Source organism: Oncorhynchus tshawytscha, linkage group LG19 (assembly GCF_018296145.1).
Source record: "Oncorhynchus tshawytscha isolate Ot180627B linkage group LG19, Otsh_v2.0, whole genome shotgun sequence".
NCBI classification, from domain to species: domain Eukaryota; kingdom Metazoa; phylum Chordata; class Actinopteri; order Salmoniformes; family Salmonidae; genus Oncorhynchus; species Oncorhynchus tshawytscha.
In genome coordinates, this window is record NC_056447.1 from 30,458,579 (window position 1) to 30,483,687 (window position 25,109).

A 25,109-nucleotide genomic window follows, 5' to 3' on the forward strand; every position below is an offset into this window, starting at 1 on the left:
GAGTTGCAATCACCGATTGTCTCCAGTTTCCAAAGCAGAACAGACCTGAAGCTGCTCTGCATGCAGCTCCTCCAAAGACCTTAAACACACTTTATGAGAGCCGAATACACTCTCATTGGGCAGGGCTTTCAGCCAATCAAAACTCTTAAATCCTAGTGGTCAATTGTCCCATCTGTCTGATTGTCTAAAGATGGTTTCCAGAGGGATTGGTCTGACCATTGTATTACAATGAATAGAACAGAACTCCTGATTAAAAACACAATGAAAAACAATACAGCTGTAGGATACATTACATTACTTGAAATGATATGCGGTCTTGCCTCATATGTTGTCTGTATCCTTTTGTATCGTCTGTCTGTATATCCTGTTTATTGTGGAAACACCATTTCAAATGTATTTGGTGAGTAAAGGTGATTCTGGTTCTGCTCATCTGCATATTGTGGCCCTGTAGTGAACTCTTCATGGTAAAACAAGTGTTATATTATACTGCATGTTTAATGAGAGGTTTTGACTGCTGGCATGTGTCAGAGTATGGTGTGGTGGAGGCAGCGAGACAAATGAAGCGATGGGATGGAGGGAGAGACGGAGCCAACACATGATTTATCTCTCTTCTACCATCTCCATCTATCTCTGTCCTCACACTTGGCTGGAAGCTGGACCTTCACTAGGATTCCAACACAGACAGTTTTTTCAGAGTCTAAATCCAGTTATTAGCTAAAGTAATACCACAGAGAGCCAGGCATTGGACCAATTGACTTGCTATAACTAGGGACAGAGTAACTAGGGACAGAGTAACTAGGGACAGAGTAACTAGGGACAGAGTAACTAGGGACAGAGTAACTAGGGACAGAGTAACTAGGGACAGAGTAACTAGGGACAGAGTAACTAGGGACGGAGTACAGGCCTCCTTCAAACACAGGTTATTAGCTCTCCGGTATTGGCATGTTCTCTAGGCATTGCAGATGGGGTCCTCTGATTCATACATTCCAATCTGAGTTCAAACCTAACTGTGTCACCACACCCAGATAATAGCTACCTGTACAGAGGCTCTCCTCGTTGAATGTGTTTAAAGAGACCATTATGGGTTTAAGAAGCACATTAAACTCTGAGCAAAAGTTGTTACTGAAGCTGAAAGGGAGAGGTAGTTCTCTGCTGCTTCTGATCACAGGGAAAAACATTATTATACCCCAGACTAACGGCCAATTTTAATAAACATATTCCTGTTGAAAACCACAGCAATTACTGAAAATTGAACTTTAGCATAATTCAAACAGTACCTCTGCCAAATGAATATTTAGTTAGAAAGCATAATAATTTTGTAACATTGGTAAATATTATTTCTAAAACCTCTGATTTTCTGTGCGTGGTGAATCAAGTGTTCAGGTGATGTCAGAGTGTTTGGACAGGGATAATGTCAGACATGTTCACTTGGATAAATAAACTCCTGTCACTGCCATGTTGTAGCAGAACATTTTCCTCTCAGACAAGTCAAACAGTGAACGCCTAAAAGCTCTCATGGGCCCATACTTCACCAACACACTACTTTCAACTACACATACAGTACCTTACATACTTTTTACATAATCCCATGCAGTAAAAGCACACAGTTAAGACAGCTGGTGTCCCCCTATTGTAGATGGCATTCTGATGTGATTTCAAATATGCTGAACATATTGTGCTTCCACTCTGATACATATTCAATCCCTGAGATGTTTAGAGTTTGCACATTTTAGATGTGTACACCATTTGCATTCTGATCATTCCTGATCCTCCATGGCTCTGTTCCACTCCAATGTCTAGTCCTTGTTCCTCTGTTCAATTGTTGATATCCTACTGTGCAGCACTCAGGTAGTAATTACCAGTAAGGAGCCCCCCTCTGAGTGGTAATATAAAACCTTCCTTCCCAGACTAGAACAGAAGAGAGCTGCTGTATGTGTTTAAACATCTTAAATGACTTAGCTGGAGGTGGAATTGTGATGAGGAATGAATTGGGGAATACCAGTGTTGCATGAAGCCCTGTGTTTGTTAGATGAAGTCCTGTATCTTTTAAATGAGGGAGATTTGTCTCATTAAACATAGTCTTTATATTAAGTACTGTATAAGTACCTGGATAGGATGTGACAGGGAGCATATTCACCTCAGGGGAGGGAATTTATAGGATCGAATATGAATATTTTTCTCTCTCTCTCTCTCCCCCTCGCTCGCTCTCTCTCTCTCCCCCTCGCTCGAGAGGGACAGAGAGAGAGAGAGAGTCAGAGAGAGAGAGAGAGAGAGAGAGAGAGAGAGAGAGAGAGAGAGAGAGGTGAATGACGGGATGAGAGGATGCAGTGGGTGAAATGGTCATGGGGTGAGGGATCCCTGGTTAAGATATGAGTGAGGGGGTTAGGGATGAGGCAGCGGTGATGTGAGGTAATGCCTATTTAATCAGGCAGCACAATGCAGTCTGTTTGCCTATATCTAGCACAACCACCACTTCCTCCCTTTGAGTGAACCTCAGCCTTTACTATCCCCACAGACACACCATGGAGCAGATGGGGTTTAGGGTTCCAAGGACGACTGTTGCTGGGGCATCTACTCTGCTAGCTGGGCTTTAATCAAACTCCATCATAATAGAATCTCTGTACACTCTTTGAGAGACTCCGGCTGTGTGTGTCTGACGTCAGCAGTGCTCAGAGATATTAGCCCTCTGATGTCTGTCTCTCTTTTGGGCTACAAGGATTTACACCCCACAAAACAATGCACAATCTAGTCACGTCAAACTTAAAACAGAGTTGGGTGAACCACATGACAGTGTGTTTGTTGTGTTGTTGATCTTTACAGGAAGTATTATGTCAGGCAATTTGGTTCTCCTGCTCTCCAGATGTAGCAATGGTCTCATTCAAAGATCACAGGCCTTCTTCCTTTGTCATCCAGCCGTCTCTTCTCTCTGCTTTCCCAACTCTTCCATTTACTTTATCTCCACCTCTTAGTCCACCTCTCTTCCCCTATGTTACCCTCATGTCCTCTTCCCATCGCTCCTCTCTTCTCCCCAGCTCATCACCCCTAGCTCCTCAATCCTTCCCCAGCTCATCACCCCTAGCTCCTCAATCCTTCCCCAGCTCATCACCCCTAGCTCCTCAATCCTTCCCCAGCTCATCACCCCTAGCTCCTCTATCCTCCCCCAGCTCATCACCCCTAGCTCCTCTCTCCTCCCCCAGCTCATCATCCCTAGCTCCTCTCTCCTCCCCCAGCTCATCATCCCTAGCTCCTCTATCCTCCCCCAGCTCATCACCCCTAGCTCCTCTCTTCTCCCCAGCTCATCATCCCTAGCTCCTCAATCCTTCCCCAGCTCATCACCCCTAGCTCCTCTATCCTCCCCCAGCTCATCACCCCTAGCTCCTCTCTCCTCCCCCAGCTCATCACCCCTAGCTCCTCTCTCCTCCCCCAGCTCATCACCCCTCCTCTCTTCTCCCCCAGCTCATCACCCCTCCTCTCTCCTCCCCCAGCTCATCACCCCTAGCTCCTCTCTCCTCCCCCAGCTCATCACCCCTAGCTCCTCTCTCCTCCCCCAACTCATCACTGCTCCTCTCTTCTCCCCCAGCTCATCACCCCAAGCTCCTCTCTCCTCCCCCAGCTCATCACCCCTCCTCTCTCCTCCCCCAGCTCATCACCTCCAGCTCCTCTCTCCTCCCCCAGCTCATCACCCCTAGCTCATCTCTCCTCCCTCAGCTCATCATCCCTCCTCTCTTCTCCCGCAGCTCATCAACCCTAGCTCCTCTCTTCTCCCCCAGCTCATCACCCCTAGCTCATCTCTCCTCCCCCAGCTCATCACCCCTAGCTCATCTCTCCTCCCCCAGCTCATCACCCCTAGCTCATCGCTCCTCCCCCAGCTCATCACCCCTAGCTCATCTCTTCTCCCCCAGCTCATCACCCCTAGCTCATCTCTCCTCCCCCAGCTCATCACCCCTAACTGCTCTCTTCTCCCCAAGCTCATCACCCCTAGCTTCTCTGCTCTCTCTTCTCTCCCCCTTTCTTCTGTCCTGTCCTACTCCATGTGGCTCTCATTTTACTCTGTGACATCATTCCCCCATGCGTGGTGGTCTTGGAACACATGGCCATCCAACGTGCAGGCACCACATACACTTCCCTCTGGGGACAACGGAGTCTCACGCCCCCCCTGTAGAAATACAAGAAACACTCATTATTTTCCTTTATAATGCAACCCTTTTCCCATCTCTCTTTGTTTTTGATCCCGCACTACTTCATTATTCAGTAGACTGTGTCTCTCTGCAGACAAATGGGAATGCCTGTCATCAGTACACACACTTTAACATTGAACCTGTGGTTAGAACTAACAACTTGCCAGTGGCAAGACATCAACTTCTTCCAACAAATTGAATTATTGTCTTTACCTTTCCCAAGGTTTGCCAAGGTTCATGTTTTATTGACTCCTCTGTATTCCTCTATAACTACACATCCGTGTTTCCCTCGCCTCGCCACAGTTGAGTAAAGTAAAGGAAGCCTGGTTTCCTCCCAGTCTGACACACTCCACTCTCTCCCATAGTAGCTGAAGAGTTATAGCATTTACATGGAGGGATTGAAATGTTTTATTATTATTTAATTTGTTTAAATCTCTCCTGCCATCTCTCAGCACTCCCCATGCGGGAGATGAAAGGATGAGACTTGAGTCTCTCCTCTTTTTCTCTCCCTCCATTTTCCATTTGAAGTGGGAGTACTGTAAGACCCGTGTGTCTCTCTCTCGCTTTTGTCTTAGTGAACACACACTCCCTCGTTCAACTCCTTAGATGAAGAAAATCACACACACAGCAGCTGCAGAAGATGACAGGGAGGAGAGTAGTGGAAATCCCCTCTGTCTATAGAGACGGAACATAATTAGCTGTTTTAGATAATGATACACTGTTTGACTTGTGTTATCTCTACCTGTTACTAAGCATATCTCCGCATTATCAAATCATCATATGAAGTTTCATTCCAAAACACTATACACTGTATAGTTGGTAAATTAGCTATGGCTATTTTTTTGTTTTGTTTTAAGAACATAGGAAAGAGATTGGTGTATTTTTTCACTATCTAATCATGGCATGGGGTTGTTCAATGACAGATATGTATTTGTTTAAAATATATCACTTGATATTTTTGCAGAATGCTATATATCTGCCTCACTAACAGAGAAATAAGTTGTACTGTTACAGGATGTTTTACACAATCAAATGTAACAAATAACTACATTTTTAATAATGAAATGTACACATCATACATTTGTGACAAACAAATACAGTGGGGCAAAAAAGTATTTAGTCAGCCACCAGACAAAATGAGCTTTTTTTCCCCTGAAAATCACATTGTAGGATTTTTAATGAATTTGCACAATATCCATCTGTTGTGGACCATACCATAACACAATTCATGTTGTTTTCACAGAATCTGCAGTAAATTAACACGTTTCTAAAATGCTTATATTTTCTTTACATACAAGCTCACCCAACACCAAAATGATGGACCTTTCTTGTCTTCTTTACATATGCTTGCCAGAAATGAAGACCTAATGTTCAAAACCTTAAATATAGTATAACGCCTCTACTTCTGCAACAACAGGAGCTCAAAGGCTATATTGAAACAGCTGACAAACATTTTTGAATGAACAGCCCATTGAAACATTGAGAAATAGCTGATTTACTGTAAGTTGTTTAAAATAGAAAAACCACAGCTGATTCCAATCTCAATCGGAGACATAGCCAGGTGTTGAGGTTCTTTCAATTACATGGACACACACAGTAAAAAGGAGACTCTTTGGATTGATTCTGTTCGATGTGGATACAGAACAATACAGAGGAGCAGAAAAAGAAATAATTATGTCTGGACAAGGGAGAGGAGTAGCTGGACCAGGGAGAGGAGTAGTTGGACCAGGGAGAGGAGTAGCTGGACCAGGTAGAGGAGTAGTTTGACCTGGAAGAGGAGTAGTTGGACCAGGCAGAGGAGTAGTTGGACCAAGGATCGGAGTAGTTGGACCAAGGAGAGGAGTAGCTGGACCAGGTAGAGGAGTAGTTGGACCAGGGAGAGGAGTAGCTGGACCAGGTAGAGGAGTAGTTTGACCTGCAAGAGGAGTAGTTGGACCAGGCAGAGGAGTAGTTGGACCAAGGATCGGAGTAGTTGGACCAAGGAGAGGAGTAGCTGGACCAGGTAGAGGAGTAGTTTGACCTGGTAGAGTAGTTGGACCAGGCAGAGGAGTAGTTGGACCAAGGATCGGAGTAGTTGGACCAAGGAGAGGAGTAGTTGGACCAAGGATCGGAGTAGCTGGACCAAGGAGAGGAGTAGCTGGACCAAGGAGAGGAGTAGTTGGACCAAGGAGAGGAGTAGTTGGACCAAGGAGAGGAGTAGCTGGACCAAGGAGAGGAGTAGTTGGACCAAGGATCAGAGTAGTTGGACCAAGGAGAGGAGTAGCTGGACCAGGTAGAGGAGTAGCTGGACCAGGACTAAGGAGAGGGAGAGGTAGGGAGAGAGGAGTAAGATTGTGTGGTGGTGTTCAAAGGAGAGTAAGAGCTGTTGTCACTGATGAAATAACAGCCACCATCATAGACCATATGATAAACCATGTTCTATCACTGAGAGAGGCTGGTCAAAGAGTCCAGCCTCATCACAGACGGTCGACCGTGGCTTCCATTATCCGGAATTTTCAACAAACCAATAGGTAAGTAACACATTTCACAAGGGCTTCTTCTATCATTGCTGTTGTTATGTCCCACAGTAACTGTAGGCCACCAGTCCCAATACAAATACATATGTTGTATTTGTTCCTCTAAAGGACGCAACGTCTTCCTCTCTCTGGGGGAAGAGGAAAGCTCCTCAGTGAAGACCAAGAGCATGCCGTTGTAGGATTGGCCATTGCTGACAATGCAGTAAAACTGAGAGAAATTCAGAGCAGAATTGTAGAGGACAACCTGGTATTTCACAGTGTGGAAAGCACCAGCCTGACTACCATGGCTTGGACTCTGAATGAAACAGTTGTACACAGTTCCTTTTGAAAGGAACAGTGAGCAGGTCAGGGAACTCCGGTACCAATACGTCCAGGTATGGTCTATCCAATATGTCTTGTTCCTATAGTGAGTTTACACTATGCTCCTCTACATGTGAACATGGGTTACAGTACATACAGTAGGACATACTGAAAAGCATTTACACATATTGTCTTGTGATTTCTTTCAGAGAGTCATGGAGTTGGAGGAGAATCAGAACCCACATGAAATAATTGATGTAGCCGAGGCAGGGTTTAACCTGGCAAAAAAAGGGCGGGGAAGAAACGTCATCGGGAAAAGGGCCAATGTTGATGTGCCGGGTCTGAGAGGAGCAAATATCACAATGTGTACTGCAATCTGGAGTGCTGGTTTGGTCCTGATTGGTCCCTACAACACTGAGTGCCTTCTTTTGTTTTTAGATGGCCTCCACTAACAACTGGTGCCAGAAGCAGAAAGAGAACAGCTGGGAGGAAACATGAAGACATTTGTGATTACATGGGACAATGTAGCATTCCACCATTCACATGCAATCACAAACTGGTTTGCAGCCCATCTAAGAATGGTTTCCCTTTTCCTCCCCCCTTACTCGCCTTTCCTCATGTTTTTTCTTCCTGGAGGTGGAAAGTGTATGAACATCGGCAACATGACCAAATGTCCCTTCTGGATGCAGTGGATGCTGGCTGCAGAGACATCTCAGCTGAAGACTGCCAGGGGTGGATAAGGCAGGCCAAGCGTTACTATCCAAGGTACATAGCGAGAGACGACATAAGATGTGATGTGGACGAGAACATGTGGCCAAATGCTGAAGATGGTATAGATTAGAACAGGACGGGGCATTTTACTGTTTGATCCCTTCTGTCCCTTTTTTTTTTACCGGAAATGTGTTTTATTTTTACACATTAGGGAACCAAAGGCCATGTATGTTGGATGTGTTGTTGAACCAAAGGCCATGTATGTTGGATGTGTTGTTGAACCAAAGGCCATGTATGTTGGATGTGTTGTTGAACCAAAGGCCATGTTGGATGTGTTGTTGGATGTTGTTGTTTTTGAACCAAAGGCCATGTATGTTGGATGTGTTGTTGAACCAAAGTCCATGTATGTTGGATGTGTTTTTGAACCAAAGGCCATGTATGTTGGATGTGTTTTTGAACCAAAGGCCATGTATGTTGGATGTGTTGTTGAACCAAAGGCCATGTATGTTGGATGTGTTGTTGATCACTGGCAGCAATTTCATGTTGCTAATAAAGCTTTTACTGCAGCAATTCTGTCACTTACTATTTTTTTCTACTGTACATTCTGTACATTCTATAAAGTAAAGATGACTCATTCACTTTTAGATAGTATGTTGCCAAAAATGCACACATTCGACACTCAACCAAAAAATGTAGTGGTTTACAGTAAAAGGAAACTTACTTATAAAAAACAATGAATTTCATTTAATCTATTGTCTGCAGGTAACACTGAAACATGAAAAGTAATGCAGGTTTTGTAATGCAATCCACGGTTAGTATTTTGAAAGTCGTTGTGCTATAATTGACTATATGTTCCTCTTAAATTGAAAGCATGTGCTAGTGTTATGACAGAATGATTAGATATTGAGCGGGGTTTACTGGGTTTTGATGGAGTTAGAGTATGTAAGGAACGTTTTTTTTGTATTTTGAAATGTAGAGTTGGTATTAATGAACAAAATGTGGTTTTGAGCAGAAAATTAACTATTTGGCTAATTGTGTGATGTAGGTGTGTTGCTGTGTTATGAGTTTAGAAAAAGTATCTAATATGAGATCTGTATGTAAAACATTTACATTTTACATTTTAGTCATTTATCAGATGCTATTATCAAGAGTGACTTACAGTCAGTGCATTCATTTTAAGATGGCTTGGTAAGACAACCACATATCACAGTCAAATATAAAGGACACAAACGTTCCATTGCAGCTAAACAATGGATATATAGCACATGCACATTTCAAATCTACGAATGAAAAAGCTGTAGTATTTGAGACACACATGAAGGTACCCGTAAGCCATCATTTCTGTTGAAAAAACCCAAATGTGAAAAATCGGTGGTTATACCATTTTGGAAATGCACTCTTCATATTTAATTCACTCAAGTCAAGTCCTGTCATTTCATTATCATTATCACCACATCATCATCATCATCACAATTCATCACCATTATAATTTTTGTTCTCAGAATTTGTCACCTTTATCCTTATCATCATCACCAACAACACTGTTTTTGGTCCAGTGGATGTTAATTATCCCATTCAGTTCCCATCATTCCCTCAGTGGATGTTAATTATCCCATTCAGTTCCCATCATTCCCTCAGTGAATGTTAACTTATCCCATTCAGTTCCCATCATTCCCTCAGTGAATGTTAACCTATCCCATTCAGTTCCCATCATTCCCTCAGTGAATGTTAACCTATCCCATTCAGTTCCCATCATTCCCTCAGTGAATGTTAACTTATCCCATTCAGTTCCCATCATTCCCTCAGTGAATGTTAACCTATCCCATTCAGTTCCCATCATTCCCTCAGTGAATGTTAACCTATCCCATTCAGTTCCCATCATTCCCTCAGTGAATGTTAACCTATCCCATTCAGTTCCCATCATTCCCTCAGTGAATGTTAACTTATCCCATTCAGTTCCCATCATTCCCTCAGTGAATGTTAACCTATCCCATTCAGTTCCCATCATTCCCTCAGTGAATGTTAACCTATCCCATTCAGTTCCCATCATTCCCTCAGTGAATGTTAACCTATCCCATTCAGTTCCCATCATTCCCTCAGTGAATGTTAACCTATCCCATTCAGTTCCCATCATTCCCTCAGTGAATGTTAACCTATCCCATTCAGTTCCCATCATTCCCTCAGTGAATGTTAACCTATCCCATTCAGTTCCCATTCCTTCCCTCAGTGAATGTTAACCTATCCCATTCAGTTCCCATCATTCCCTCAGTGAATGTTAACTTATCCCATTCAGTTCCCATCATTCCCTCAGTGAATGTTAACCTATCCCATTCAGTTCCCATCATTCCCTCAGTGAATGTTAACCTATCCCATTCAGTTCCCATCATTCCCTCAGTGAATGTTAACCTATCCCATTCAGTTCCCATCATTCCCTCAGTGAATGTTAACTTATCCCATTCAGTTCCCATCATTCCCTCAGTGAATGTTAACGTATCCCATTCAGTTCCCATCATTCCCTCAGTGAATGTTAATTATCCCATTCAGTTCCCATCATTCCCTCAGTGAATGTTAACTTATCCCATTCAGTTCCCATCATTCCCTCAGTGAATGTTAACCTATCCCATTCAGTTCCCATCATTCCCTCAGTGAATGTTAACTTATCCCATTCAGTTCCCATCATTCCCTCAGTGAATGTTAACCTATCCCTTTCAGTTCCCATCATTCCCTCAGTGAATGTTAACTTATCCCATTCAGTTCCCATCATTCCCTCAGTGAATGTTAACTTATCCCATTCAGTTCCCATCATTCCCTCAGTGAATGTTAACTTATCCCATTCAGTTCCCATCATTACCTCAGTGAATGTTAACCTATCCCATTCAGTTCCCATCATTCCCTCAGTGAATGTTAACTTATCCCATTCAGTTCCCATCATTCCCTCAGTGAATGTTAACTTATCCCATTCAGTTCCCATTCCTTCCCTCAGTGAATGTTAACCTATCCCATTCAGTTCCCATCATTCCCTCAGTGAATGTTAACCTATCCCATTCAGTTCCCATTCCTTCCCTCAGTGAATGTTAACCTATCCCATTCAGTTCCCATCATTCCCTCAGTGAATGTTAACCTATCCCATTCAGTTCCCATTCCTTCCCTCAGTGAATGTTAACCTATCCCATTCAGTTCCCATCATTCCCTCAGTGAATGTTAACTTATCCCATTCAGTTCCCATCATTCCCTCAGTGAATGTTAACCTATCCATTCAGTTCCCATTCCTTCCCTCAGTGAATGTTAACCTATCCCATTCAGTTCCCATCATTCCCTCAGTGAATGTTAACCTATCCCATTCAGTTCCCATCATTCCCTCAGTGAATGTTAACTTATCCCATTCAGTTCCCATCATTCCCTCAGTGAATGTTAACTTATCCCATTCAGTTCCCATTCCTTCCCTCAGTGAATGTTAACCTATCCATTCAGTTCCCATTCCTTCCCTCAGTGAATGTTAACCTATCCATTCAGTTCCCATTCCTTCCCTCAGTGAATGTTAACCTATCCCATTCAGTTCCCATCATTCCCTCAGTGAATGTTAACCTATCCCATTCAGTTCCCATTCCTTCCCTCAGTGGATGACAAACTCCCTCCTGCTCCACTACACGTCTGTCCTTGTTATCGTCAGCTGAAGCATTACACATTCCATAGTGTGTTACATCTGGAGGTGTGTGAGTGTGCCCCACTTGTGTGTGAGCGCCACGTATGTGTGTTTGCGTGCCACGTGTGCCTGCATGCATCTGTGTGTATGTATGTGCGTGCAGGTGTATGTGTGCGTGCATGTGTGTGTATGTGTGAGTGCAGGAGTGTATGTGTGCGTGTGTGCTTGAATGCGTGCTAGTTGCATGCCTTTTAAGAGCTGTAACTGTCTGGTTTAGATCATTACAGGAAGCGTGTCTGGGCACTGGCATATCAGCACCACCATATCCCCTCTGTCTACACCATAGAGATCTAACGGCAATTTTTATTTTTTAAACACATACACACACACTGTTTGAGATCAATGACGCTACCAAAACAATCAGACTAATCTCAATCCTAACAGCACCTAGAGATCTAATACCTCTTTAAACAAACCTTCACTCTGTTTCTACCACACAGATCTCTAATGCTAGCAAAACAAACAGAATGGATCTACCAGAGAAATCTAAAACCAGAAAAATAAACCGAATCTATTGGTCTCTACCGAGACATCTAATACTGTAGTAGATGTAATGCTACTAAAAACACAGATGCTGAAATAACAAATCACAGAACCCCCCCTCCTGAAACACTGGCAGTTACTTCAATCTTGACATATAACTCCAGAGAAGTTCCGTCTGAGGAGACAGGTAGGGGGAGGTGATGGTTATGGTAGCCAGGAGTATTCTCCTCTCTTCTGGGCAAGAAAAAATGGCAGCTCCAATTTGGGAAAGGGAGGAATACAAATAGAGAGTCTCATTTGATCATATAAACCACCCGTGTCCTGGACTGCTCTGCATGACGCTACGAAGCTTTAGGGGGTTTCCTAACACACTCCAGACGTTGTCTCATTGTCCACAAGGACATCCAGTCGTGCTCTAGGGCCCAGGGCATGCAACCCACCACAGCCCACAGGAAGTGACCCTCGCTGGGGCTGTAGCTCCTGGCTCTGGTCCTTCCCCCCCCAGACCTGAGCTCCAGAGCTGTAGACATGATCGAAGGCAGACCTGACAGGTTTGATTAGAGGGAAAATATGTGATGTGTGTGTGTGTGTGTGTGTGTGTGTGTGTGTGTGTGTGTGTGTGTGTGTGTGTGTGTGTGTGTGTGTGTGTGTGTGTGTGTGTGTGTGTGTGTGTGTGTGTGTGTGTGTGTGTGTGTGTGTGTGTGTGTGCGTGACCCATGTGTTCAGTCAATATTAAACTTCACCCTCCTAATCAAACTCACGGTCTAGTGACACAATAGGATAAATAAAACTTAAAGGCAGAAGGAAGAAGTCCCCCCTAGAAACTGATCTAAGGCCCGTTTTAAATTATTCTCCCAATGGTTCAAGTTAGGATTTGAGGACTGTAAGCTGCTCCTAGATCGGTGCCTAAGGGCAACCGCTACCCAAGGTCAGATAAAGACAACAGTTCCGTTTCCTGTCTGATAAAATGACTTCCTCCCCTCGAGACAGCTGATAGGCTTGGCTGTGAGTATCAAATATCCCATTCAGCAATCACAACATCTTTCCCAGGCATTACATCCGAGTTCTTACCAATGCTCTTCTGGGAGAAGCTTTGGGATGTGACTAGTGTTCTTCCTGATTAGTATCTTCAAGTTCATATCATATGATACAACAACATTTGAACCATGTACAAGACAGTGTTGGATTTGGGGCAGCTTTTAGGAATCTATATGACAGGGTAATTGCTCAGCTTTAAAACACATGCACACATGCACACATGCACACACACACACACACACACACACACACACACACACACACACACACACACACACACACACACACACACACACACACACACACACACACACACACACACACACAGATGGACAAAGCACTTTAGGGTGTGTGATTTGTTATGCTGATGCTAAACAGCCAGTGAAAAAATGTACATTCATCACAGAAACTCTTCTTTTACATAATGTTGGTTAAAGTGCTTGAAGGTATGCTATTACATGGAGTGCAGATTTCTGATATAAAGTAGTTACATTTTTCAGATTTTGCAAGCCTTCGATCATGTGGGCACCACTGTATCCTACTGGTTGTGTAACTTTGAAAGCTTATTCTGAAATCTTGGCCTATAGACTTGTAATAGTCTCTCTCTCCCCATCTCTCTTTCCTCTCTCTCTCTCTCTCTCTCTCTCTCTCTCTCTCACTCTCTCTCTCTTACTCTTACTCTCTGTCTCTCTCTTACTCTCTCTCTCTCTTACTCTCTCTCCCGTCTCTCTTTCTCTCTCTTTCTTCTCTCTCCCTGTGCAGAGTTATGGGATCTGAACAGGACGTGGGTGTTTCAGGGACCAGGTCCCTCCCTGCAGCCCCAGACCATGCTGTTGGACGAGGCCCATGAAAGGCTGTACGTAGGGGCTAAAAACATCCTGTACTCCCTCAGCCTGGAGAGAGTAAACCACCAACACAGAGAGGTACTGTAGGCCTGTCTGTCTGTGAGTCTGTCTGTTCGTGTGTGGAGGGGACTTGAACTCTTACCCCTCAAGGTCATTAGGTTACCTAAACAGAGTGTATGTGTTTGTGCATCTTCATTATATTACCAAGGAGTCTTTCCATAAAGAGCACACAGTTGGACACAGATGCTGCCATAAGCCAGGTCTGCCCCCTTAACCTCTGATAGGCTAGGTGGAATTGTCTCCGTATTACTAGTACTTCTCCAGCCCTATATACGTGTAAGATCAGATCCAACTGTTTCCTCGAGGTGGTTGAAGTAATAGTTGAGTGTGTTATAATAAGGTGTTATTAACTTTAATTATGTTTAATTACGTTAAACAATGACATAAAGGGCAGGATAACTGACTACGGAACATATCTGTAATGTAGAGAAAATAATGCGATTATAATTGTCCATTTCCTACTGAGTCATTATTATTAGGTAATCGAGATTATTATTATTGTAAATAAATGTGTATATTTTATCACTGATGAGATAGTATATTTAATGATGATAGAGAGGGACATACATGACACAACATGTTATGATGTACACCAGTCAAACAGACATACATTGTGTATGTGAGTGTGTGTGCATGTGCATGTGGATATGCATGTGTTGGTGTGTTATGTATTGTCATTTCTCCCCAGATCGACTGGGCCAGCTCTGTGTCGCAGGTAGAAGATTGTCTGATGAAAGGCAGAGAGAAGGTAACATCATCTGATCATTCTACGTTTGTAGCACTCCGTAATTTATTCAAAAATGTAATGTGTCATAGTTTACCCTTCAAATACATACCTAACCACTCTATCTTCCTCCATCCCTCTGCCCTCCCTCCCTCCCTGCTGCCCTCTACCTTCCTCCATCCCTCTGCCCTCCCTCCCTGCTGCCCTCTACCTTCCTCCATCCCTCTGCCCTCCCTCCCTCCCTCCCTCCCTCCCTGCTGCCCTCTACCTTCCTCCATCACTCTGCCCTCCCTCCCTCCCTGCTCCCCTCTACCTTCCTCCATCCCTCTGCCCTCTCCCTCCCTCCCTTCTCCCCTCTAACTTCCTCCATCCCTCTGCCCTCTCCCTCCCTCCCTTCTCCCCTCTACCTTCCTCCATCCCTCTGCCCTCTCTCTCCCTCCCTCCCTTCTCCCCTCTACCATCCTCCATCCCTCTGCCCTCTGCCCTCCCTCCCTTCTCCCCTCTACCTTCCTCCATCCCTCTGCCCTCCCTCCCTTCTCCCCTCTACCTTCCTCCATCCCTCTGCCCTCCCTCCCTTCTCCCCTCTACCTTCCTCCATCCCTCTGCCCTCTGCCCTCCCTCCCTTCTCCCCTCTACCTTCCTCCATCCCTCTCCCTCCCTCCCTTCTCCCCTCTACCTTCCTCCATCTCTCTGCCCTCTGCCCTCCCTCCCTTCTCCCCTCTACCTTCCTCCATCCCTCTGCCCTCCCTCCCTCCCTCCCTGCTCCCCTCTACCTTCCTCCATCCCTCTGCCCTCTCTCTCTCCCTACAGCCAGAGTGTGCTAACTACATCAAGGTGCTGCATCGGTATAACACCACCCACCTGTTGGCCTGCGGAACAGGAGCATTTAATCCTCACTGTGCCAAAATCAGGGTGGGACACACAGGACAGGTGAGCAGGGTTGGGAGGGTTGTTTGTTGACTTGGAGTTACCATTGGGGCTGATATACACTCAATGGTCAGTTTATTAGGTACACACATCTAGTACTGGGTGGCACCCCCTTTGCCTACGGAACAGCCTGAATTCTTCTGGCCATGGAAAAGTTGCTCAATTGGCATTAAGGGACCTAACGTGTGCCAAGAAAACATTCTTGCACACCCAAAATTCAGACTAAAATCAAATTGTTTTTGTTACATGCTTCGTAAACAACAGGTGTAGACTAACAGTGAAATGCTTACTTATAGGCCCTTCCCAACAATGCAGAGAGAAAGAAATAATAGAACAACAGGAAAATAATAATACAAAGAACAATACAAAATGAGTAATGATAACTTGGCGACATACACGGGGCTGCAGTACCATGTCGATGTGCAGGGATACGTGGTAATTGGGGTAGATATGTACATATACGTAGGGATAAAGTGCCTAGGCAACAGGAATGATAATAAAAAGTAACAGCAGTGTATGTGATGAGTGCAAAAAGGGTCAATGCAGATAGTCCGGGTAGCTATTGGTTAACTCTATTGGTTAACAAAAATATAAATGCAGCATGCAACAATTTCAAAGATTTTGTTAAATGATTTTATTAGGCCCTAATCTATGGATTTCACATGACTGGGAATACAGAAATGCATCTGTTGGTCACAGACACATTAAAACAATGGGCCTTCTATGTTCGTTTTTCTATAATTTGGGATTTCTGTGTTTGGCCTAGTATGGTTCTCAATCAGAGGTAGCTGTCAATTGTTGTCCCTGATTGAGAATCAAACTTAGGTAGCCTGGTTTCACTTTTGAGTTGTGGGTGTTTGTCTTCCGTGTCAGTGTTTGTTACCACACGGGACTGTTTTGTTTGTTCACGTTTATTGTTTTGTTCCAGTGTTCTGTTGTGTTTGATTACACATTATGGACACTTACCACGCTGCGCATTGGTCCTCCGATCCTTCTCGCTACTCCTCCTCAGAAGAGGAGGACGAGATCCGTTACAAGAGGTATGCGAATTGGAGTGAAGAAAATCGCAATATAGAATTAGGATTTTTCAGGGGGTGCTACAGCACCCTGAGCACCCCTAGTTCCTGCGGCTATGGATACCCGGTGTGGAGTGGTCATCTGCTGAAATAGACCATCCGTGACAAGGACCAACGAGTTGTGAGTTCCAAGATGCCGTTCTGCACACCATTGTTGTACTTTTTGCCATTCTCCTTTGACATCTCATCAACAAGCTGTTTTTGCCCACAGGACTGCCAATGACTGGATGTTTTTTGCTTAGGTCACTCGTTTTGCCCATTCTAACGTTCGAGCGAACAGTAACTGGATGCCTGTCTCCCTGCTTTATATAGCAAGCCACGGCCACGTGACTCACTGTCTGCAGGAACAAACCATTTTTGTGGTGAACCTAATAAATGTATGAACACATTCAGAAGGACATGCTGCTGGTTTGGCTCAGTCTCGTCATCTGTTCTTTAGGACACATGCAGTCTTTCTTAAATGATCCGTAAATACCGCAACACATCCACTGGTCAATTTGTGTCTCCTGAGAGAGAGAGAAGGGGAGTTTGTTTATTCACCTGACAGTGAAACACAGAGATACACAAGGAGTGACATAAATGATGAGATTTTTTTCAAAAATGCTATATATGCATTTTAAGAAATGTTGGTAAATGAGCTTTTATTGTTTAACGAAATTATGAAAGAGATTGTTCAATGTATTTATTCAATACTATATATCTGTCTCAATTTCAGAAAAATTAGTAGCAATGCTAGGTTTTAATAAACAGTCAAATGTAACAAATAACAAAAATGTTAATAAAGAAGTGCACAAATAATACATTTGATTTTTTAAATAATAAAAATACAGTCAATACAGTAATATGAGATACAGTACTATGGAATCTGTAGGTAAAACATTGACATTTGATATTTTATTAATCTATGGTTGTCACGATCGTTGACAGACTAAATGGACCAAGGCGCAGCGTGCGTAGAGTTCCACATGTTTTAATAAATGAAACTCACCAAAAACAATACAAAACGTGAAGTAAATGCAGTGTTCACAGGCACTACAGAAAAACAAGTTCCCACAAAAAAACAGTGGGAAAAAGGCTGCCTAAATATGATCCCCAATCAGAGACAACGATAGACAGCTGCCTCTGATTGGGAACCATACCAGGCCAACATAGAATTGAAAAAACTAGACTACCCAGCCTAGTCACACCCTGACCTAACCAAAATAGAGAATAAAAAGGATCTCTAAGGTCAGGGCGTGACAATGGTAGCCTACTGGCAGTTAGTTTATGTCTTCTAAGAAATGGAGAGAGAGAGAGAGAGAGAGAGAGAGAGAGAAGCAAGGGTGTGAGAGAGAGAGAGAGAGAGAGAGAGAGAAGCAAGAGTGTGTGAGTGAGAGAGAGAGAGAGAGAGATAGAGAAGAGAGAGAGAGAGAGAGAGAAGCAAGAGAGAGAGAAGCAAGAGAGAGAGAAGCAAGAGAGAGAGAGAGAGAGAGAAACAAGAGTGTGAGAGATAGAGAGAGAGAGAAGCAAGAGTGTGTGAGAGAGAGAGAGAGAGAGAGAGAGAGAGAGAGAGAGAAAGAAGCAAGAGTGTGAGAGAGACAGAGAGAGAGAGAGAGAAGCAAGAGAGAGAGAGAGCAAGAGAGAGAGAGAAGCAAGAGAGAGTGAAGCAAGAGAGAGAGAGAGAAGAGAGAGAGAGAGAGAGGGAGTTGGTACTTAGAGGTAGTTTGTGTGAGAGAGAGAGAGGGAGTTGGTATTTAGAGGTAGTTTGTGTGTCCTCTGAGAGAGAGGGAGTTGGTATTTAGAGGTAGTTTGTGTGTCCTCTGAGAGAGAGGGAGTTGGTATTTAGAGGTAGTTTGTGTGTCCTCTGAGAGAGAGGGAGTTGGTATTTAGAGGTAGTTTGTGTGTCCTCTGAGAGAGAGAGAGTTGGTACTTAGAGGTAGTTTGTGTGTCCTCTGAGAGAGAGGGAGTGTGTTTGTTTGGGCTGTGAGTTAGTTTAGTTTATATAATCCACGGTCAGTCTAAGAGGACCTGTGACAACAGCACCATCAGGAAAAACAAAGAATCTTCCTCTGGCACCAGGCACGCTATGGCTAAGGTCAAGCTCAGGGACGTCGCTGTGTGTGAATGTGTCAGCATGCGTGTGTGTTCTCTGATATGGCTAAGGTCAAGCTCAGGGATGTCGCTGTGTGTGAATGTGTCAGCATGCGTGTGTGTCCTCTGATATGGCTAAGGTCAAGCTCAGGGACGTCGCTGTGTGTGAATGTGTCAGCATGCGTGTGTGTCTCTCTGATATGGCTAAGGTCAAGCTCAGGTCAAGGGACGTCGCTGTGTGTGAATGTGTCAGCATGCGTGTGTGTTCTCTGATATGGCTAAGGTCAAGCTCAGGGACGTCGCTGTGTGTGAATGTGTCAGCATGCGTGTGTGTCCTCTGATATGGCTAAGGTCAAGCTCAGGGATGTCGCAGTGTGTGAATGTGTCAGCATGCGTGTGTGTTCTCACTGCTACTTTTTGGTCCCCAGGTCAGGCAGTTTGAACTGGAGGAGCAGAGTATAGAGAGCGGCAGAGGGAGATGTCCCTACGACCACAACAGCCCCGTTACATCCACCCTGGACAGTAAGAATACCTATCACATAATACAACGCATTTTCACTTCTGTTCTTTCACTTTCTACCTTCTTTTGTGTTTCATGACACAGTATGTTCTTATCCCAGTTGTCTCTCTGTCTCAGTCAGGCACGTTAACCCAAACCCTTTTCAAGACTCGTACTCTAGTCTAGTAGAATTGCTGTTACTGAGTATTGCACAGTGCTCAGAGGCAGGTTTAGTTTTAGCACAATGCTGCCACCATGTGGAAATAAAGTATTGATTGTGATAAATAACTAAACATAGTTTCCCAAAATCACCAACATTTGCAATTGATTGTAATTTTGTTATTCATTGTATGTCTGTGTGAAAAAAACGGAAGTGTAAAACTCCTGTGTAACATCTGGTTTATATACTTCTCTGTGTGTTTGTTAGGAGGAGAGCTGTATATTGGCCTGTACACAGACTACTGGGAGAATGACGCAGCTCTGTGTCGACTGAACAACCAGAGCTACACACGCACTGAGAGAGACGACAGACAACAGCTCAATGGTCAGTGGCTGGGCATTAATGTATCAGGTTTGATGTAGATAATAATATGTTGAAATGACTTTAATTAGATTGTATTGATTTAGTTATTCATCAGGTTTCCAGATTGTTCCATTTACCACCAGGACAAGATCAAATGTAAAAAATAAATAAACCTCTGACCAGTACACTGTGATTATGGTCAATGCATTTTTTGATGAACATTCACGTGAAGAGAGTAACTGTAACCATCCCTTTATCGTAGCAAACATTCATATGTCTCAATAGTGAATCACATGACCGACCTTGGCTCCATCTGATCAAATGACTTCAACACATACAGTCTCACCACAATCGTAGGCAACATGGGTTATTTTCGTGACATAGCGGTCCTCGATGAATGTGTACTGTAGGATCGGATACTATATAGATATATGTATTAGGAAATAAAATGACCATGACAAATTCCTTTACACAAAATAGTTGAGTTATTAACCATGCTCTTACAATGCTGGCTCCAGCAGCGCCTGCAGTCATCAATAGGTATGGATGCCTTTCCAATTGTTTTATTTAACTCGGCAACTCAGTTAAGAACAAATTTTACTTACAACGACAGCCTAGGAACAGTGCCTTGTTCAGGGGCAGAATGGCAGGTTTTTACCTTGTCCCCTCTGGGATTTGATCTAGCAACCATTTGTTACTGGCCCAACACTCTAACCCCTATGCTACCTGCTGCCCCCAATGAGGAAACAAATGAAAAATGAACCATGAACTTTTAGGCCTGAAACATGTTTAACTTCTGAATAACTATATACTACATACTGAAGAGGTCCAGTACGTAGCTTTGTGGCAACACAACCAAATTCACATAGAAGTGTGATTGATATATCTTTCATTATCATTGAAAGCAAGTGTGATAAGTGGTAGTTCTGTTGTACATGTGCTATTTCTATGTTTCTATGTTAAATTGAGCTTTTACTTATTTTTTCTCTTTTGTACACCAGCTTCAAACAGCTGAAAATAAGATATTTGGGGTAATTGAAAATATTTTCCCATCAGTTTAGATTGTAAAATGATTCTCTACACTTTTAAACGGAAATTAGGTGAACATTTTAGAATTTGAGCAACCAGGTAATGTCGGAGCGAATTCTACATATCATATGGGCTACCTTTAACATTTCAGTCTGGGGGTTCATCAAAAACACAGTGAAGTCATAGCTTACCTTATTTCACAAATAACAATTGCGTGAGCGGAATTCTCTCTTAATTAACAGCAGAAATGATGGTGTAGTCCCTATGGAATCTCTGTGACATGGGGAATTTCCTATTTGCTTATGTTGATACAATTTCTCTTAAAGTAAGCGCTTGTTAAAACTTAAAACTGTTTTCATTTTCCCAAATGGATACACTGAATACTTAAACATGTATTTCATTTTTTTGAACGATGTTATTTCCTTTTCTTTAACAATACAGAACATACACATACAAACGTCAATGTCACACCTGCCCAGACCCACCTGCTCACACCCCCCTCTCCAGCGCCCGCACCAGTCTCTTCCACATGGCCTCAAACTGCACCATTTTGTTTCTCTCCGTTGCCCACTCACTGTCAACATTTAGATTATAAAGCATCTGACCTTTCCATTGTCTTAACAACAGAGGATTAAACATATATTTAAAATAATAATACCAACAGTACCTTTTTCACAAACTATACAGTATACTCTGAGTATACCAAACTTTAGGAACACCTTCCTAATATTGAGTTCACCCTCTGAATGGCACACTTACCTGGCTGGAATGTAGTGTAATGGCTGGAAAGTGTTTCATTCCATTCCATTATCTGTTATGAGCTGTCCTCCCGTCAGCAGCCTCCACTGACACATACACAATCCATGTCTCGTTTGGCTCAAGGCTTCAAAATCCTTCATTAACCTGTCTCCTCCCCTTCATCTACACTGCATTCCCCTGGATAAACCTGTTCAGTCTATGTCATGGAAAAAGCAGGTGTTCTTGATGTTTTGTACTTGCAGTGTATATGCTTTCACGCCTAAATAAAGTTGAATGAAAGTAGATTGCGTGACATTTCCAGGACAGCACAGTAAGGTTTGTACTGGAAAGCTAAATTACATTACATGGTCAATTTCAACTTCTCTTTCTGAAACTGTCATCTTTCCTCCAGAGCCTAAGTTTATTGGGTCAGTGGTGATTCCTGATAACAATGACAGGGATGATGACAAGGTCTACTTCTTCTTCACGGAGAGAGGGACGGACGCAGAGGGAGTTAACAAGGCTGTTTACACCAGGGTGGGACGGGTCTGTGCGGTGAGAACGGAACTAATGCTTTGCTTTATCCTGCATGCCAGAATATCCCCATATACAGTGCCTTCAAAGTATTCATACCCCTTCACTTATTCCACATTTTGTTGTGTTACAGCCTGAATTAAAAATGTATTTTAAAAAATCATACCCAATACCACATAATGAAAAAGTGAAAACATGTTTTTAGAAATTCTTGTAAATTTATAGAAAATGAAATACATAATTATCTTATTTCCATAAGTATTCACACCCATGAGTCAATGCATGTTACATTCTTTTCAAAATTCGTCATGCTCTGTGAAATTGGTTGTTTGACCATTACTAGACAACCATTTCCAAGTCTTGCCATAGATTTTCAAGCAGATTGAAGTTAAAACTGTCACTCAGCCACTCGCAAACATTTAATGTCTTCTTTGGAAGTAACTACAGCGTAGATTTGGCCTTATGATTTAGGTTACTGTCCTGCTGAAAGGTGAATTCATCTCCAGGTGTCGGGTGGAAAGCAGACTGAACCAGGTTTTCCTATAGGATTTTACCTGTGATTAGCTCCGTTACGTTTCTTTTTTATCCTGAAAAACTCTCCAGTCCTTAACGATTTCAAGCGTACCGATAACACGATGCAGCCATCACTATGCTTGAAAATATGGAGAGTGGTACTCAGTAATATGTTGTATTGGATTTGTTCCAAACATACTGTGCCTTCGGAAAGTATTCAGACCCCTTGACATTTTCCACATTTTGTTATTCTAAAAATGATTAATAACACAAAATACACCATAATGACAGAGCAAAATCTAATTTTTGGACTTTTGCTAATTTATAAAAATAAAAACTGAAATATCACATTTACATACTATTTACTTTGTTGAAGCATCTTTGGCAGCGATTACAGCCTCATGTCTTCTTGGGTATGACACTACAAGCTTGGCACAACTGTAATTGGAGAGTTTCTCCCATTCTTCTATGCAGATCCTCTCAAGCTCTGTCAGGTTGGTTTTGGAGCGTTGCTACACAGCTACTTTCAGGTCTCTCCAGAGATGTTCGATCGTGTTCAAGTCCGGGCTCTGGCTGGGCCACTCATGGACATTCAGAGACTTAACCCAAAGCCACTCCTGCATTGTCTTGGCTGTTTGAAGTTGCCCTGCCACTGAAAAACATCCCCACAGCATGATGCTGCCACCACCATGCTTCACCTTAGGGATGGTGCCAGGTTTCCTCCAGATGTGACGCTTGGCATTCAGGCCAATCTTGGTTTCATCAGACCATAAAATAAGGTTTCTCATGGTCTGAAAGTCTTTAGGTGCCTTTTGTCAAACTCCAAGCGTGCTGTCATGAACCTTTTACTGAGGAGTGACTTCTGTCTCCGTAAAGACCTGATTGGTGGAGTGGTGCAGAGATGGTTGTCCTACTGGAAGGTTCTCCCATCTCCACAGAGGATCTCGAGAGCTCTGTCAGAGTGAACATTGGGTTCTTGGTCATCTCCCTGACCAAGGCCATTCTCCCCCGATTGCTCAGTTTGGCCAGGCGACCAGCTCTAGGAAGAATCTTGGGGGTTCCAAACTTCTTCCATTAAAGATTGATGGAGGCCACTGTGTTCTTGGGGACATTCATTGCTTCAGAAATGTTTTGGTACCCGTCCCCATATCTATGCCTCAACACAATCCTGTCTCTAAGCTCTACGGACAATTCCTTCGACCTCATTGCTTGGTTTTTATTCTGACATGCACTGATAACTGTGGAACCTTATATAGACAGGTGTTTGCCTTTCCAAATCATGTCCAATCAAGGTGGACTCCAATCAAGTTGTAGAAACATCTCAAGGATGATCAATGGAAACAGGATGCACCTGACCTCAATTTCGAGTCACACAGCAAAGGGTCTGTAAAACAGCATAAAATTCTAAAAACCTGTTTTCACTTTGTCGTTATATGGGAATTGTGTGTATATATTTTTGTGTGTGTAGATGTTGTGTGTAGATTTTTTATTTAATCCATTTTAGAATAAGGCTGTAAAGTGACACTATGTGGAAAAAGTCAAGGGGTCTGAATACTTTCCGAAGGCACTGTGACCCTTTGTAGTTTTACTTTAGTGCCTTGTTGCAAACAAGATGCATGTTTTGGAATATTTTACTTCTGTAGAGGCTTCCTTTTTTCACTCTGTCAATTAGTTCAGTATTGTGGAGTAACTACAATGTTGTTGATCCATCCTCAGTTTTCTCCTTTTACAGCCATTAAACTGTAACTGTTTCAAAGGCACCATTGGCCTCATGGTGAAATCCGAAAACCTCTCTGGTCTCCTTCCTCTTCCTCTAATCAGTTAGGAAGGACGCCTGTATCTTTGTAGTGACTGAGTGTATTGAAACACCGTTCAAAGTGTAATTACTAACTTCACCATGCTCAAAGGGATATATATATATTTCTTCATCTACCAATAGGTGCCCATCTAGGCGAGGCATTGGAAAACCTCTCTGGTCTTTGTGGTTGAATCTGTGTATGAAATTCACTGCTCGACTGAGGGAACTTACAGATATTCGTATGTGTGGAGTCATGTTAAGCACAAACCATGCAAGTTATTATGTGACTTGTTAAGCAAATGTGTACTGCTAAACGTATTTAGGCTTGCCATAACAACGGGGTTGAATACTTATTGATTCAAGACATTTCAGCTTTTTTTTAAAAACATTTTTAAAAACATTATTCCACTTTGACATTATGTGATATTGTGTGTAGACCAGTGACAAGAACATTTTTACATTCAGGCTGTTGTAGCATAACAAATGTGGAAAAAGTCAAGGGGTGTGAATACTTTCTGAAGGTCCTGTATACTGTCATCGACTCCTTCCCATTCTAACCTCTTCCCTCTCCCTTTCTCCATCCTCTCCCTTCAGAATGATCAGGGAGGTCAGAGGATGTTGGTGAATCGTTGGAGCTCCTTCCTAAAGACTCGTCTCATCTGCTCTGTGGCTGGACCCAATGGCATCGACACACACTTTGACGAGCTAGGTACAGATGTGTGTGTGTGTGTGTGTGTGTGTGTGTGAAGGCAGGGGATTAACTATAGTACATTTTCTTGATGGATCCCTTCCTCCCCCTCTCTCTCTCTCTGTCTCCCTCTCCTTCTCTCACTCTCTCTTCATC

The 25,109-nt window shown here is 43.2% G+C and overlaps 1 protein-coding gene across 2 annotated transcripts in view; it reads left to right on the top strand.

Moving 5' to 3' along the window:
* Positions 1–25,109, top strand: part of LOC112218614 (semaphorin-3E-like) — a 45,041-nt gene that overhangs the window by 8,157 nt on the left and 11,775 nt on the right. For both annotated transcript variants that reach the window (XM_024379554.2, XM_024379553.2), the window contains exons 2-8: positions 13,692–13,852; positions 14,523–14,582; positions 15,369–15,488; positions 19,060–19,153; positions 19,558–19,674; positions 21,833–21,975; positions 24,860–24,974. In XM_024379554.2, coding sequence (XP_024235322.1) covers positions 13,692–13,852; positions 14,523–14,582; positions 15,369–15,488; positions 19,060–19,153; positions 19,558–19,674; positions 21,833–21,975; positions 24,860–24,974 — 810 coding nt within the window. The remainder of the gene's footprint in view (positions 1–13,691; positions 13,853–14,522; positions 14,583–15,368; positions 15,489–19,059; positions 19,154–19,557; positions 19,675–21,832; positions 21,976–24,859; positions 24,975–25,109) is intronic.